General features: G+C 39.4%; 2 protein-coding genes across 3 annotated transcripts; one reads left to right on the forward strand and one right to left on the reverse strand.

Moving 5' to 3' along the window:
• Nucleotides 1-1,166: 1,166 nt before the first annotated feature.
• Nucleotides 1,167-5,188, reverse strand: LOC137250578 (uncharacterized protein CG1552). Of its 2 annotated transcripts, none has more exons than XM_067783651.1 (3): nt 4,908-5,188; nt 1,716-1,830; nt 1,167-1,556 (listed from the first exon to the last, which is right to left on the reverse strand). In XM_067783651.1, exons 1-3 carry the CDS (start codon nt 5,038-5,040, stop codon nt 1,331-1,333), a joined length of 474 nt encoding a protein of 157 aa, XP_067639752.1. In that variant the 5' UTR covers nt 5,041-5,188; the 3' UTR covers nt 1,167-1,330. The 2 variants fall into 2 exon arrangements, with proteins under 2 accessions (XP_067639752.1, XP_067639751.1); XM_067783650.1 differs by having other exon boundaries at nt 1,677-1,830.
• A 10,821-nt stretch (nt 5,189-16,009) lies between these two features.
• On the forward strand, nt 16,010-17,700 carry Chchd2 (Coiled-coil-helix-coiled-coil-helix domain containing 2). The gene is made up of 3 exons (XM_067783652.1): nt 16,010-16,226; nt 16,547-16,724; nt 17,301-17,700. Exons 1-3 carry the CDS (start codon nt 16,180-16,182, stop codon nt 17,559-17,561), a joined length of 486 nt encoding a protein of 161 aa, XP_067639753.1. The 5' UTR covers nt 16,010-16,179; the 3' UTR covers nt 17,562-17,700.
• The last annotated feature ends 150 nt before the right edge of the window (nt 17,701-17,850 follow it).

The raw sequence follows: 17,850 nt of genomic DNA on the forward strand, positions 1-17,850 counted from the left end.
GGAGGGACAGGCATACGTGGCGCAAAGTCGAGTAAAGTCTTTGGAAGGATTATGTATTGAGAACTTAGATAGTAACAAATTGTCAGAAAACAGTCCTTGTAATAATGAGTCAGTAAATGAACTAAATAGAATGAGAATAATGGGCAATTAAATAAATACTGAAAGCTTGAAAATAAAATAATTTTAAAAAAGTTTTAAGTTAAACGGTTTTATAGAAAACAATACTTTACATGAATTATTAATAATACTAAAAGCTAGAAAATAATTAGGTAGGTCCTAGGTACTAGTCATCACACTCCTCATCAATCTAGAGCGTTGATCAGAAATTAAATAAAAGCCCTGGGCCCGTGAAATTACTGAAAATATGAGGCGTAGCATAACCTGATTAGGTTCAATTGGTCTTACTTATGACTATGAATAGAAATTGGACGCGTCCAACGCTTTTATTTAATTGCCTGATCAACACCAGGAGTGTGATGACTAGTACCTAGGACCTACCAAAATATTTTCTAGCTTTTAGTATTATTATTACTTCATGTAAATATTGTTTTCAATAAAACCGTTTATCTTACAAATTTTTTTTATTTTTTTTTTTTTTTTTTCAAAGACATACTTTGTTCACCTGAAGTACACCGTGATAGATAGATATATAGAATTTTGGTCACAGAGCCCAACAACCACGTTCCATTACACTCCAGTTTCCCAAAACGAAATAAATTTATCAGTCATCTCGAGCCAGACTAAATCTTTAAGTGACTTCATTTCGACATTGCACTTACTTTTTGTTATGTGAGAACAAAATATACAAACAGTACAGTTGCGAAGCTATCACAACATTAGAAAAATAGAAACAAACTGAATTTATGCGTGGTTGCTGCCAAAATCCGTGGGCAACTTTATGCGTCAGCGTCAATATCAACTAACAATTTGTACGCCTGCGCAAACAAATATTTAACAGTAAATAGCTTTACCGCCAAAACACGCGAGTGCGCTTGCGTACTACTCACATACTTTATACTTAGAGATATGAGTAGCTGATAATTAACAATTAAGCCTTAAGGTGAGTACCAAATAGCAGGTGCCATTGAATTGCAAATTAAGTGGATTGATTGTGGTTGTTATCAAATAATTATTTGGGTTACATTGAGTGAATATAAATTAATTAATTGCAAAGAAGAATACAAAGGACATACATTTATTTACTTATACATTGTTCACATATGTCTATAATTGAGCATAATTGTCTATTTATTTAGTTCATCATTAATTGCACGTGCACACTGCAAGCACTCTATGAGCTGTTGCTGTTGCTCATCCACCTTTTCAAATTTTATCGAAAATTAAGATCATCCACATTATAATTGCCTAAATGCAAGTCAGTTTGTGCTTGTTGTTGTTGCATATTCAGAAGTTTGCGATGCCGATAATGCATTCCCTTCAAACGTTGCATACGTCGCTTTAAATTGCAATAAACTGGGCAGCAGTCGGGGAAGGGTTTGTACATTAACTCCTCCTCATCACCTTGTTCACATTGATCTGGTAATATATCCAAGCAGCTAAAATTACGTATACATTGAATGTGAAAGAAAATAAAACAAAAAGAAAGAAACAAATAATTTTATTAGTGAGATCACATTAGAAGAATATGAAGAAATAGTTCCACTAAGAATATCTACTCATTGGGTCTAGATTTTTTTTCCACTACAAAAATAGACCTGGAACGTGGCATGATTTGATTATTTTCACAAAATAAATTCGCACATAAGCTGAGCATCACCAAACGACGTGGTAGAAATCTCGATTGGTCCCACATACAGCGACGATAGGAACCTGGAAGAAAGCAAAAGAAAGTCATATAAAGCCAAGTGATATTAAAATGTATTGTGGCGAATGTCGACATCGCTAGGCTGTTAGTAAATAATCAGGCAACAACAAAAACATGAAGCAAGCCACACTTGTATACATGAATACATCAGTCATCATTTATACACATACATACAAGGCAACGAAGAGATATTTCACATACATACATGTGGTCATCAGCCGAAGTTGTTACTCATAAAAAAGTTGTTACTCACACATACACACGCATATATGTAACTCAATTACCAAGCAGGAGATATAGCAGTTTTAGAAGGCGAAACGTCTAGACTTTAGTAGAAATATGCGAATGACGCAACGGAGAGTATAAAAGCAGCGCAAGCCGAGTAGTCAGTAATCAGTTTTGATTTAAACATGCTATTGGTTGTGAAGTAAAATTGTGAAGTACTACTCTCAAAGTAATCTAAATAAAGACCAGTTCGCAATACCTAATATTGGAGTTATTTATTCGACAGTTTAGCGACTCGAACGTTAGCAGAAAATGCATAATAACCAGGATTTCCCTAAATTCGTTACAATTGGTTCCGCGGTTTTTAGCGCCGTTTGCGGGATTTACTTCCTTGTAGATAGAGGAGAGCAATCATAAACCTAATTTGAAGGCATGCATTCGTTCGACCGTATTTTGTTTGCATAGGAGTTGTTGCGACCACCGTGGGGTGATGGTAGCATGCTCTGCCTATCACACCGTATGCCCTGGGTTCGCACCCCGGGCAAAGCAACATCAAAATTTTAGAAATAAGGTTTTTCAATTAGAAGAAAATTTTTCTAAGCGGGGTCGCCCCTCGGCAGTGTTTAGCAAGCGCTCCGGGTGTATTTCTGCCATGAAAAGCTCTCAGTGAAAACTCATCTGCCTTGCAGATGCCGTTCGGAGTCGGCATAAAACATGTAGGTCCCGTCCGGCCAATTTGTAGGGAAAATCAAGAGGAGCACGACGCAAAATGGAAGAGAAGCTCGGCCTTAGATCTCTTCGGAGGTTATCGCGCCTTACATTTATTTATTTTTTTTAGGAGTTGTTGCATGTCTTAATCAACTCTTCGCCTCCAAGCTTGAACACCTCGGAGAGAAGTCCGCCGTTACCCGGCGCCTTGTTATTCTTTAGCCGGGATATTGCCATTCTCGCTTGGTCATAGTTTGGCTCCGGAACGTCTTTTCCGTCATCGCCGAGCTTTAAAAACACTCCCCAAAGATTTTGCTACCAAATCTAATCTAACACACTTACATATATTAGCTTTACTGGTATGTTTGTATGTATGCAACTCTTTTATACCAAATAATAAAAAAGACATTACGTATACGCACTGGTACCTGATATTTCAGGCGAATATGTGAATATGTGTTGAGTGTGAAGATCTAAAGTTAAAAAAAAATTTAAATAAATGTAAGATGCGATAGTCTCCGAAGAGAATTTAGGCCGAGCTTTTCTTCCAATTTGCGTCGTGCTCCTTTTTAATTTTTCCTACAAATTGGCGAGGCGGGACCTCTGGTTTTATGCCGACTCCGAACGGCATCTGCAAGGCACATGAGTTTTCACTGAGAGCTTTTCATGGCAGAAATACACTCGAAGTGCTTGCCAAACACTGCCGAGGAGCGACCCCGCTTAAAAAATTTTCTTCTAATTGAAAAATCTTGTTTCTAAAATTTTGATGTTGCTTTGCCCGGGGCGTGAACCCAGGATCTTCGATGTGGTAGGCGGATCACGCTACCATCACACAACGGCGGACGCTCCAACAAATAAAACCTTGAAGATGCATGGCGTCTATAAGAAGACATAAATAGATTAGCACTCTGGCAAGTGCTGTCAGTGCATATCATATTAAAATCCGCAATACCTTACCAATGACATATATTATCTCAGATTCAACTCTCTGAGATCAAGGACCGCTATCTTCGACTCCCCGTTCACGTTCAATAACCATATTAATTACGTTAACTCTAGTGCGTATGTCTCTCCAGGTTTCCCAAGGCGTAACAGCATAAATTTTTCAGATCATTATACCCTGAAATTTCTGTACTCATCGTTTGTACGCTCCAAACTTGGAGGCCGTACCATAAGTTTGCAATTGACTGCATTGAACGAGTACAGACAATTTTTTTTTTAATTTTGTCTTAAATCTCTACCCAGTCCCTCTATATAGTTCCCGCCTGCTGCTTTTTGGGGTTATTAATGGTGACGTTGACTGTCTCTGCGTTACTGAGCTCTGGGTGAATAATTCGACTGCTGGACTGCAACTGGAATATCAACCTAAACTGTACTTCTAATTTATTGAATGTAATGATAGAGCATTTAGGGAATTCATTAAGGAAATTCTGAAATAGGGCGTTTCCAGAAGTTTTCTGAGATGATATTCCTCTCAGCATTCACATTGATGTAAGTATATTGGAACGATCTCTTATAAAATTTGGCTGGGAGACAAACCGGCTTCTGTGTTGTGCCATATTCTGCGTCTTTTTTCGTTTTCGAGAGCTATACTCCATCATGCTGATGCACGCCTGCTGTACATGTCTCACCGTCGAAACTCAGTTCTACATTTGAATGTTTGCTTATAAATAACCCGTATTTAGTCTATCACGGAACTATACCTTTCAATTTTTGGCATGCTCCATTAATCTGACTTATAAAACTTTACTTTCAATACTATAAGTTGCCATATGAATTGTCACTCATCTCAGCAGGACCTCTGTTATGTTTTTGACATGCCATTTATGATTTCGAAAGATAGATCAACAAGATTCGATGACTTAAATTTTGAGCCTTACCACTTGAGAGATGATGGAAGAGTTACGAATGAGTATCCCTTTCTAAAGTTCGACACAGCTATACCTGAATCATTTTGTGTAATAAAATTTACTGCTTTGTAGTTTTCTGCAAATCTGTTGAGATCCCAGGCGTAGAGCTACCGCCTACTGTTTTGCAATATAGGATCGTGTACATGAGACGACATATGTGCCACATTCATTTCAAATGAGGCGGTTTTTTGTTTAAAATAAGTACTGGCATGTCCGCTCGATCACAAAGTAGTACTTACGTAATACCGAACTATTTTCATCTTCTTCGCTGGAATCCACTTGACGACTGTTGTAATGACGCATATGATATTGACCAAAGCCATTACACCGCCCAAGAAGTATTACGATGATTAAAGATATAAAGCACTTCATATTATCGAAATTAAAAAAATGATTGCCAAAAATATGAATTTAGAAATGCGAACTTTATTATTAGCGAACTTTTTCAAGGTCTTTTCTCTTTCAAATGAGAATAACGTTTGATAAATGCCATCCGCGCGCGTTATGCAAAACGCACTGATTTTACGCGATACACAAAATGATGATCGCCTTGATTAATTTATTTCACTAACAAATTACATCCAAATGCGTGCACTGAAAAAAATCAAGCGGACTCTCTGCACTGTACTTTCCATTACATGATTTGTCTGATCCTCCCTTCAAAGCTAAACTGATATAATCTTTGCTAAGTCTTAATTTCATTGAAGCCTTTACCAAAAAGTAAGGGCTAGTTACGAGAGAGGGAACTAGCATGGCAGGAAGTTTCATTTGTTCGTTTCGCCAACGTACATTCGAAGATCCCACACTTAACCAGATAAGTGCTCTGCTCCGAATTCTCGTTAGGAGGAAGAACCCGATTACGCCTCCTTCACATGGCGAACGATTTCATTTTTCGAATCTAAGCTTATAAAGATATATATATTGTGACGAATATTAGCATCATTATGTTGTTAGAAATTAAAATCTCAACAACAATAAAGCAAGCTGCCACTCCTGTGTACATGAACAAAACAATAATCATTTACGCACATACACACAAGGCCACGAAGAGATACTTACAAACACATGTAATCATCAGCCGAAGTTCTTACTCACGCATACACACGTATATAATCAATTACCAAGCAGGAGATACAGCACTTCTAGAAGGGGAAATGTTTAGACTTTAGTAGAAATATGTGAAGGAAGCAACGGAGAGTATAAAAACAGCGCAAGCTGAGTAGTCACTAATCAGTTTGATTTAAACACGCTATCGGTTGCGAAGTGGAGCATAATTGTGAAGTATAGTTGTACTACTCTCAAAGTAGTCTAATAAAGATAATTTTGCAATACAGAATATTGCAGTGATTTATTCAACAGTTTAGCAGAAGGTTTCAAATAAGCGGAATTTCCCTAAATTCGTTACAATATTTATACCTTTCATGAAAATGAAATGGTATATTAATTTCGTCACGAAACCCAAAATTGTAAGTCCTTAAAGGAAATAGATAGACCCACCATTAAATATACCGAAATAATCAGGTTGAAGAGCTGAGTTGATTTAGCCATGTCCGTCTGTCCGTCTGTCTGTTTGTATGCAAACTAGTCCCTCAATTTTTGAGATATCTTGATAAAATTTGGTGAGCGGGTGTATTTGGGTGTCCGATTAGACATTTGTAGGAACCGGCCGGATCGGACCACTATAGCATATATCCTCCATACAACCGATTTTTCAGAAAAAGAGAATTTTTTAATACCTTACTCAATTTAACAGATTGAAGCTTCCAACTTCACCATATACTTTCGTATATTGCACATATTGTTGCTGCAAAAATTGATGAGATCGGTCGTATGTATAGTATATATCCCCCACAACCGATTGTTCAGATAAGAAACTTTTCGTAATTACTGCCCTATTTTAAGAGCTAGAGGCTTCAAATTTCAACGAATGTTTACGTATATAGCATATATTGTTGTCTGGTGGTATATATAGTATATATATATATATATATTTTCGCAATTTTAGCCCCATTTTAACAGCTAGAAGCTTCAAATTTCACCGAATGCTTACGTATATGGCATATATTGATGTCTGAAAAAATTATTGAGATCGGTGGTATACGTAGTATATATCTCATATAACCGATTGTTCAGATAAGAAACTTTGCGCAATTTCTGCCCCGTTTTAACAGCCAGAAACTTCAAATTTCACCAAATGCTTACGTATATAGCATATATTGTTGTCTGAAAAAATCATAGAGATCGGTGGTATATATATTATATACTTCATATAAACTGTCATTTTTGTCCCTTTTTTACGGATAGAAGCTTCAAAATTCATCAAATTTCATCAAATAGTAACGTTTACGTCATATATTTTTGAAATACGTGATTCGTAGTCATAGTTTTTACACGCAGACTACAAAAAACCTGAAACTTTGCATCCTCACACAAAGTACCTACCTATTTTTTACTTTATATTTATCTTAAAAATCGTTTAGGTATTTAGATCTGTTCACTATATATTTCTTATCTTATACATCCGATTATTCGGAGATTACGAACGGGATAAGATTATTGTTCAGCCCCATTCATGAAAGGTATGAAGTCTTCGGCACAGCCGAAGACAGTCCCGTCCTTACTTGTTTTTTTTATTTTCTCCACTCACCAGCTGGTTATATCGAACTGTCCGGTTCGTAAGGACCTCACATAGATTGAATGTGTGCATAGTACTGTCGTCTTCTTGATACTAGAAGTTTTTTAATAGTCACCAAACTTGCTGCTTGAGCATCATCTGGCGAGTGCAGGACACGAACATACATAGTATAGGCTCATCCTTTTCATCCTGCCGTCCGCACTTCCTACATTTTTTGTCAGGGACCAGATATAATTGATGTGCATGAGATGCAAAAAAGGCGTGTTTCTTTTTAAGCACGTGATCTTTACACTTTGCATACCCGCGCAGGGTTCCACTTCGTTTAGCTTCGTTGACCATATGCAACTGTTGCCTTGTCTAAAATCCAATTTAGATGTATGTGTCTCCCTGTTTCAAATCTTTCTCGTGGCTTTTATTATCGTCTTAATGACTGCCTGGCACTGATGCATTTTACGCAGTTTTCTTGCAGTAGCTCTGCTGTCTTTGTCATAACTACCGCCTGAAACGCACCATCTGCTTATTATAAGGTAAGCACAGTATACCGCAGACCCTTCCTTCCATCGAAGTGTCAGTACGGTTCCAGGTTATATGTATGGATGAAAGACCTGCGTTCAAGCCTGCTAAGTTTACGGGTGGTATTTGTAGAATGGTATACAGTAGTGTTGTCGGGGTAGTTTTCAAAGCTCTCGTTTTATTTAGCTTTGTTAATCTGCAAAATCGCTCTAGTTTCCAAGTATACGTCCTTTTTTGTGTGAACGTCCAGCAAACAAAGACTCTTAAGTGCAGTCACATTAGCCGTGTTTATCAGATGATAGGACGCCTCTTGTACACCCTAGCATTCGTTTACATAGAATGCAGTGAAATCTTTTCTGGCTCTCTCATCCACATTGAGCTTTCACGACAACTAGAATTACGCCTAGATATTTTCACTGTGTGTCTCCTTCAGGGTTACCCGTACAAGCTTGGGCCTAGTGGGGAACACCTAGCGAGCAGGAGAAATTTATTTCAAAACTTCATCTGCTTACGCAGTGAGTTTGACTAAGACTCTCTTCGAGCCGCCTGAGAAGTTGATGACCAAAGTCCGTAAGAAAGGTGATAGTACGTTATGCAGCAGTTTCTCACAGTGTGCTCACATCTTTTAATCCAACATTTGGAACAACATTATTCTCCGTATACATACTCTTTCAATCAACATATTTTATATCATTGTTGTTGTTAGTGTTATGTTATTGTCACTTTTGATTAAAACAACTCAGTATTTATTGCTATTGTTGATTTTGAATTGCTCTAAACTGAGCTGAGCTGCGCTGAAACGCAATGCGTTGATACGGCTACTGAAAGCTGAGGTTGAACGATGGTTTTGTCAAATGTCCGATAATTTTTTTGCGTTTCCATTTTTGGTTTTGAAAAGTGCCAAATTTGCATAAGAAATATGTTTCGAGCAGGGGCGTCGCGAAAAAGGACGTAGGGGGATCGATATTCTGTAACGGTCCAAGAAAGCTTGGTTCCACATTACGATTGAAAATGTTGTTGGATGAGTAAGAGTTTTATGCATTACACTAGCCAGATTTAAGTAAAGTCAGAGTAACGATCCCTGGAAAGGCTTTCTCGATTTCGAGAATTGGGTATCGAACCCAACAGAACTGGTGTACACAGCATAATAAAAATAAATAAATACAAGGCTCGATATACATCCGACGAGATTTACGCCGAGCTTCTCTTCCCCATTTACGTCGTGCTCCTTTTAATTTTTCGTACAAATTGGTGTATAGGACCTACATGTTATACGCCTACTCCGAACGGCATCTGCAAAGCAGATGAGTTTTCACAGAGGAGCTTTTCATAGCGGAAATACACTCACTACCAAGGGCGACTTCGTTTGGAAAAACTTTTTTTTTTTCTAATTGAAAAAACTTGTTCTAAATTTTTATATTGCTTTGGCCTTGACTTGAACCCAGGACCTTCGGTATGGTAGGCGGAGCACGCTACTAACACAGCGTGGCGCCCTTTTTGATCCCGGGACAGTTCCGAGTGCAGTGTTTTGGCAGGTCTACAGTTTTCTTTGGTGTATGTCTTTCATGTCAGCTGGCCATACCGGGCCGCACCTGAGTGGCTAGCCAGTTGTGTTATAAAGTATTCTTGCCCCAAGTATTGCCAGCGAGAGACTTGGGAATTTTATTGCATCTCCATACTTAAGATGCAATTGCGTTCGCATGTGCATGAAAGGTAAAACCGTTATCGAACGACACGCCCAATATCTATGTGTTTCAGCAAGTCGATAGGGTAGTGACATCGGCATGCATATAATATAGTTGTACCATCTTCCCCGTTCCGTTTTCCACGAATACGGTCGCTGTACACTTGGTCCTGTGATAATGTCAAAAAACTGCAAAGACTAGAAAGATTGACTTTAATTTTCGTTGACATTATCGTGCAGTCTTCTACATATGAAACCATTGTGAGCCTTCCTGTTGGGAAAGGGAACTTCTATATGTATAAATTAAGCTGAAGAGACCAAGTTGACATGCCGATCTCTGCCGAGAACTCAGGTTAATCTCTCTATGCCTTCCAGTTACGTACAGTGGAGAAGGTCTACTGCCAGTTTACATTCTTCTATTCCGTCTGAGCCTACTGCTTTTAGGTTGCTCCCCTACTCGATGGCTTCTTCGATTTTTATGGCGGTGATTGTGATGGTAGACGCATTGTGTTTTTTGTTTGTCTGTTAGCGCGCCGCCTGGCCTTAGGAATCGAGGAGTGCATTACATACATAGTGTCGGAAAAAAGAGCTCGAGCATCCGACAATACTTAATATCAGAGGCGACAGATATTTTGTTGTTGCTTTGTTGGATTGTACTTCGTCGAATTTGACATGGGCTCTACGGTTGGCCACAGCTATCCAATGTCAGCAGAGAGATTGTAGTATTTTAGATGTTAATTCCGCTTGTGACCATTCACAACAGTCTGATACTCATTTTTAGCTCCCTAATTTGGGGGTTTTCTGGATCTTGCTGTCTCACATGAAAATGTCCTCTCCCTAGTCATGCATCATATCCGCTATTATTTGATGATTGTTCTAATGAGGGGAGTAAGGGTAGGTGGTCGGATGCTAAAGTTATATAATACCTGCGCTGATGGTGGATATTTCTGGCGAGATGTCCATGCCGAGCGTCGCCTCGCCTATTTGTTTCGCTAGCACTACTCACCTGCCTCTATTTCCCCTCTCGTGTTGTTTTCCATTGACGTTAGAGCTTGTTGTGTTAACAGTGGGTTCACTCACAAATTGTCTTCAATATTTCAACAGGATTGGACCAAAGACACATGGGAGTTGGGAAATTTACTTCCACATTGCATTTAAAGATGGTTGGTATGATGTGAAGGTCACAAAAATGCGAGACATACATGTTGCATGTCGGGGTTTATTCTGGATAAGTAAGAGTTAAACCTATTACGATACCAAATCGAAGTTGTGCAAAAGTGATGCCCGTCCCCCTGGAGTGATCGCTTTCTTCAACTGCGAGTTTCAGGTATTTAACACTGAGATCGGGTTCGCCGGGAATTTATCGGCATAGAACCGTGTCGATTCATTATGGATGATGCTGCTTATGCTCATCAGGCTATAACGACTGAGTTCTAATTCACCGGATTATTTCATACCGCTTATGGAGGTGATTGATTAAGTCCTTAGAGACGGGGCATCTTCAATCAGATGTCTGCTAGAATGGCCAGGTTTCTGGGTATTAAACAGAAACTGTTTGTTCAACATTTCATTTATCTTCTTTATGGGAAGTATTCTCACCTTACTTTGTAGATGATATTCAGGTAAAAAACTTAGGAAGACATCCCGCGGTGTTTTGACAGCCCTGCATTTTCTTCCAGTGTTTTTCCTTTAAGCTCGGAGACCATATCGGAGACGCGTAGCATACAAGTGGCTAACCAATTAGTTTATATGTAGCTAAGAGCTTTTCTTTGTCTTTGCCTAAGGAACTGCCAGCGAAAGACTTGAGAAGTTTGTTACGGCTTAGTACTTAAAATACAATTGCGGCTGAAACTTCACGCCCAGTATTTTAAGGTGTTGAACAGTCGATAGCGCAATGCCATCGATGTGGATATCCAATATGACCAATATTTGCAACGTTCACGTTGTAAATAAGGTCACCGAAGATTTGGTCGGTGATAGTTCCGAACTTCGCAGGGTGAAAAAACTGGACAGACTATGCGCCTAGTTGTTAATTTTACAGCAATGCTCATACATGGAAAGACCAGGACCGGTTGCCATTATTGTGCGGTCAACAGCATAGGATAAAATGGTAACTCCTTCTGGTTTAAAAGGGCGTTTCGATATGTAACAGTTAAACAAAAGTGGGTATACGACACCACCGTTCAGCACCACTTGTTTAATTTTTTTGTTTTAATGTTACATTCCTGTGCTGGACCGGGCCACCTTTAAGACTAGGGGAAGAGTATACAATTCCAAGTCTTGCAGTAACGTGCCGTGCATGACTGTGGCAAAAGCGTTAGATAAGACGCTCGCTACGATTACTATTATTAACTGGTCGTGCCTATTTATTGGTATAAAGCATGGTTCGTCAAGAACCACACCCGTTGACTCCACAATAGTATCAAATAATGGGCGCATTCACCAAACACAATCCTGCAAAAACGCTCCACGTCATCTGACTAGTAATTAACGGTCATTGTGCCCGGTCATTGTAGTAGTCATATTCATAGTCACATTTCCGTGGGCGTGAGTAGATTTTTGACCAAATTTTCTGTTTCGTTCCTATTAAAGCATGCCCAGCGCCATCCGACATGACCATTCTCTGACCCCCAGCGGGTTAGGGGGGTTATAATATACCCGCGGTAGGTATGCCTGTCGTAAGAAGCGACTAAAATACCAAATAAATAGATTCAAGGGGTTGTGTAGCCCAACCTTTTCATGTTGCCAGCGAAATATATAGCTTCTCCAAACCCAATTGTCAACATCACCTATCCGTGGCGAATCCTGTTTCATTAACAGCCGAGACTCTGGCAACCCCGAGCTCTTCATGGACCTAGGGTGTGGGAGCGCGGGATGGCGTAGAAGGTTGTTGTTGTTGTAGCAGTGCTTCGCCCCATCCAATAGGTGCGACCGATCACAAATTGTCATCAATATCCTCTAACGGGAGTCCAAGGAAACTTGCTGTTTCAACAGGGGTGGACCATAATGAGAGGGGTGTTAGAGGCGTTGGTTCCATATTACAATTAAAGAGATGGTTGGTGTCATGTGCGGACACATTGCAAGCGGGGCATACATTTTGTATGTCGGGGTTGATTCTGGATAGGTAAGAGTTTAACCTGTTATAGTATCCAGAAAGAAGTTGAGCTAGAGTGACTCGTGTTTCCCTGGGGAGTGTGCTTTCCTCTTCCGCAAGCTCTGGGTACTGGATTCACCGGGAAATTCCCGGCATAAAGTTCCGACGCCTGTTTGTGGAGTTCACTGAGGACCTGCTTGTGTTTTTTGGCTTCATACGGCTGAGTTCTCAGGTGCCGTATTTCCTCATAATGCTTACGGAGATGACTCCTTAAGGTTTCTGGGTATTCAACAGGAACTGTTTGGTTAGCATCTCATTTCTCTCCCTGATGGGGAGTATTCTCGCCTCATTATGTAGATGGTTTTCTGCGGGACATAAGAAGACAGCCCGTGGCGGTTCTGAGAGCAGTATATTGGCAGGCCTGTAGCTTCTTCCAGTGAGTAATTTTTAGCCTTGGCGTTCATATAGAGGACGCGTAGCATGCAATCGGCTGGCCAATTGCTTTGTAAGTAGTAATGAGCGTTTCTTTATCTTTTCCCCAAGTACTGCTAGCAAGAGATTTGAGGATTTTATTACGGCTCTGGATTTTCGGTACAATTCTAGATCCTGATCAAACGTCACACCCAAGATTTTGGGGTGTAGGACAGTCGCTAGCGTAGATCATCGATGTAGATGTTCAAAATGGCCGACATTTGGGACGCCCATGTTGTAAATAAGGTCGCGGAGGATTTAGTCGGTGATTATGCCAGGTTTCGCGAGGCGAAAAAGGTCGCATGTGGTCATAACAAATCGTTCCCGAGATGGTCGGGCTTGGTACCGGAACGTACCGGATCTGTATTCGGCAAAGGACCATCAACATCGATAACACTCACCATGGCCTTCGGGGAATGTCCTTATCGCTACAACAACAACAACCATTCTCTGACCGTAGACCTGAATGTCAATCGCAGTTCTCTTTAAAAATACGTCCAATCTTCTTATAATACATAAGATCGCATTAAAAGCATGTACATTAGATTGGGTCGATTTATTAACCGATATCGTGCCATCGATTTTTCGATAGGATTTGAGTCGACAACGTTTTTACAACAGTTTCTTGAAAAAAAAAATATTGTTTGATTTTGGGGAGTGTTTTGGTCGAAAAATTTACCCTTTCTCAATTTGTTTTCGCAGGCTCGAAAATTATTTTTTGGGTATGCGTAGTAGAACTTTTTTTGGTAATAGTCTAGTTGAGGGGTCGACTGCTAATACGCTACCAAAAAAATCGGTAGCCACGGTTATACCACACACCCGGACTTGGCATGGCGTAGCCCAGGGTTATTTTTTATAAGCGCGGCCGAAGGCCGCCAACTCAGAAAGGTGTTCTGCGCAAAAATACTATGGATCCCACCCCCGATTTCGAAGGTACCCGCGGGTCTTTTTTCGGTTTTTCATTAATATCTTTTGAATAATAATAATATTTTTATTTTCCGCCTTCGGATTATTAATACTGATGTCAAGACGCGTCGTTTGACACCTTTCTCAATATTTTTGGTAGCGTATTAGCAATCGACCCCTCAACTAGACTATTATGCGGCAGTTACCCACCGACGTGTGCCGTACGTACGGACGTTTGTCGTACGAAGCACGTTTGACCGAACTCTCAAGCCCGTAGGAATCAATGTGTGCGTCTGTGTACATGTACATAACATATTTGTGTGTGTATTGTTTACAGATAAGCACTGTTGCCATTGACCATTTTACATGCATGCTTATGGAAACATCAACTTTTTCCATTTTAATTTTTGATGTTGTAAAAGGCTGGAATTAATATTAAATAAATATAAATAGATTACACATTTATAATCTGCACTTTTACATAATTATTTCGAATTATTTTCACAATTTTTCAAACTTTAATTAGGTGTTTTTGCAAAAACTGCAAACGGTCAAAAATTAGCGCACAAAAGTCTGCTAGGCAACTCTGTCTAGTGAGAGAGCGATCAGCTGACACGTTCTTACGGAAAAAAATCAAAATTGTTTTGATTTCTACGTTCCGGGCTACGTACGTACAGGCGTTGCACGTCGGTGAGTTTTCGTTTACATTGCACACTCATAAGATAGGTCGTGTCAGCTGACACGTTTTTGGTACGTACGTTCGTGAGTAACTGCCGCATTACCCTTTTTTTCCTAAGCCCAAATCCTATCAAAAAATCGATGGCGCGATATCGGTTAACTTTCGTTCATACAAATCGACCCAGAATGTACATATATATATATGAAAAGGTGGATTGTGCCGCGGCCATTATAAAAAGACTTGCACTTGTCATCTCGTGAGCACTTTTAAAATTAAGAAATTAACCATAGAAACTTTTCTCAAAAATTTATTTAGTCAGCAACATCGATTTCCTTCAAATTCCAAAATCAGACATACCTACATATTTTGCAAATTTTTGGTAATTCTTTACTTTGGCGCACAACTGCTAAAACTCTTCCAAACCGGGAGAGGTATCAAAATACGCGTTTTGGACCCAGGATCACGAAACCGAAAGCGGAAGTTCAAAATTTTATTTCGTTTCCGAGATATTTGCAAACAAAATTGAAGATTTTCACGTGGTTGTTGTAACTTTGATGACTTTGGAGTACCCACAAGAAAAACTGTGGGTAAAAGTGTTTTGCGCGGATATGGTTTTGGTCGCCAAACCGGTGTTGGACCAACCCAGGGTAATTTTTTATAAGAGCAGGGGTCGACTGCTAATACGCTACCAAAAAAATCGGTAGCCACGGTTATACCACACACCCGGACTTGGCATGGCGTAGCCCAGGGTTATTTTTTATAAGCGCGGCCGAAGGCCGCCAACTCAGAAAGGTGTTCTGCGCAAAAATAATATGGATCCCACCCCCGGTTTCGCAGTGCTCCGGGCCATTTTTCGGTTTTTTGGGAATATCTTTTGACAGAAATAAAGTTTGGAATTTCCGCTTTCGGATTAGTGGTCCTGGGATCAAAACGCGTCTTGTGACAATTCTCGCGATATTTTTGGAAGAGTTTTAGCTGTTGTGAACTAAACTAAAGCTGGAGACATAGGTGCTTTATCGATAACCTTTTAACAGCTGATTCGACCAACCTTATGAGAATCAATGCAATCGATTATTGGTGCCGCTAAGGTCGTAACCGTATCGTAGCCAACAAATTGGGTTTTGGTTACCGTCGTAACGATAAACAGCTGATTACGTTAGGGATACAGATACAGCGATACGACATACGGCACCTATGACTCCGGCTTAAATTACTCAAATTTTTTCTACGTTGCCATTTGCTCATTTGATTTTATGGCGTGCTCTTGCTGTCACTTTTGACATATTGGTGGCACTTCCGCGCAGAAGCAAAGTGAAATTTCTGGTAACTCAATTTTTTTTTATAAAAGGCACACGAGCTGTGGAACAAACGTCAGTTGAAAACAGAAAAAGCAAGAGAAAATATATAAAAATCGCAAGTTGAGGCTAGAAAGTACAGTAAATTTTCAAGCAACCGAGTTAAACCCAATTGTGCAATTTATTGAAAGGAATCTCTTAATTAAAACCAAAGGCTTAAAAAAATAAAACAAAATGGTACGACGTGGACGCACGGCAAGCCCACCACCAGCTACCAGAAGGTGAGCAAAAATCTTCGAAAAAATTTTGCACGAGTAAATTGTTGAGCTGTAGGTACAAAGTGCAACCATTTGCATACGTCGATTTGTTTAATATTTTCTTGTAAATAAACAAGTTCTGTTACGTAGATTAGCGCTTGGAAAAGATTGAAAATAATGGTCATTGAATTTTCGCTCATTTCAAGATTCGGTTGGTTACGTAACAGTTCTACAATTTTCTCGAACACTTCGTAACAATGTCGCATGCGAGAAAAATGTTATGAAATCCAATTGATTTCTTAACTTGTGATTTATAAACTTTTGAACTCTATTATTAACAACAGGAGCATGCCCACTCATCGTGCTACATCTCCTTCACCAAATGTGCCTGCACGCACAGCACCGGCCACTCCTCTGTCCCCCATGCAAGCAGCACCAAGCGCTGTTGGTGCACCACAACAGCCATCCATGTTCCAGCAGATGGCAGCTACCGCTGGCGGTGTAGCTGTTGGCTCAGCAGTAGTAAGTATATACATATTTGTAGGATGCTGCTTTTGTTATATATAGATTAGTCGTACACAGCAAGATTATCTTTATTTGTTATGTCATACAAGTAAATTTCATAAACCGAAATACGACCTACCATCATTTCAAGTTCAACGGGGTCAAATTTTTGCAATCCGAACTAATACCGATATTACTCTTCATTTAGGCTTCAACTAAAGACTAGCCAAAATATTTAAATATCATTACATCATTAAATCCTGGCCTTAATTAGAATATTTATAAAAGAAATCGATTGGCTAAGCTTTGTGCTCAGCGGTTCAGTTCTAACTTCAGCATCCGTCTAATCCTAAAACTTCCCTGCAAGGAAGTCGATGTAGCGCTGGTGTAGCAAAATATTTATAAAAACAAGCTAAAAATGGTAAAAAGCCTCAAATCTGTTATTTACAGTTCAGTTACAAAGATTTACTCATGTCCTGCATATCTTTATAAACAAATAGTTTTTTCTGTATTACTGGCCTTGTTCTTTTTACTTATTAAAAGTCTTCAATTTATAAGCAAACAAGTATTAATTCTAAAAAATCTTCCTTTCAGGGTCACACTCTTGGCGCTGGTTTAACTGGCATGTTTAGCGGCTCTGGTGAAAAGGAGGCAATTGCTCCTGCTGCTGGTGCACCAGCTGCTCCAGCTCAACAATACCTTGCAAACGGCGCTCAACCTAATGAGCCACAAGGTGCTTGCGCTTGGGAAATAAAACAATTTTTACAGTGCGCTCAGGGGCAATCTGATTTGACACTCTGTGAAGGTTTTAATGAGGCGCTACGACAGTGCAAGGCTCAACATCACATGCAGTAAACAATTTGAGGAAGATATGAATATAAAAGCAATTATTACTAAATACTATTAAAAACAACTACAAGAAAATATTCCAATGAATAATTAATGCAATTGAATGTAAACAAAAACAAATGTATAACTTAGTTGTTGAAAAGTTGATAGTTTGGTAATTTTTAATCCATGATTCAATCAGTAATTGAATCATGCACTGTGTGCTGCAAAAGGTTTGACAACGCTTTACAACATAAAGGCCAATATTGAATTGTTATTGTTATAAGGTCTAGAAATTATTGCGCAAAAAAAATTT

This window comes from Eurosta solidaginis, chromosome 4 (genome assembly GCF_040869045.1).
Source record: "Eurosta solidaginis isolate ZX-2024a chromosome 4, ASM4086904v1, whole genome shotgun sequence".
Taxonomy (NCBI): Eukaryota; Metazoa; Arthropoda; class Insecta; order Diptera; family Tephritidae; genus Eurosta; species Eurosta solidaginis.

Bases quoted from the DNA above. Each gene is read 5' to 3' on its own strand.
- LOC137250578 (XM_067783650.1), bottom strand. From the start codon at position 5,040: ATGAAGTGCTTTATATCTTTAATCATCGTAATACTTCTTGGGCGGTGT. The intron at 1,831-4,907 runs GTAAGTACTACT...GCTTTCTTCCAG, and splicing joins TGAAAATAGTTCGGTATTAC to GTTCCTATCGTCGCTGTATG. The intron at 1,557-1,676 runs GTAGATATTCTT...ACGTAATTTTAG, and splicing joins AAAAAATCTAGACCCAATGA to CTGCTTGGATATATTACCAG.
- Chchd2 (XM_067783652.1), top strand. From the start codon at position 16,180: ATGGTACGACGTGGACGCACGGCAAGCCCACCACCAGCTACCAGAAG. The intron at 16,227-16,546 runs GTGAGCAAAAAT...TATTAACAACAG, and splicing joins CCACCACCAGCTACCAGAAG to GAGCATGCCCACTCATCGTG. The intron at 16,725-17,300 runs GTAAGTATATAC...TCTTCCTTTCAG, and splicing joins TAGCTGTTGGCTCAGCAGTA to GGTCACACTCTTGGCGCTGG.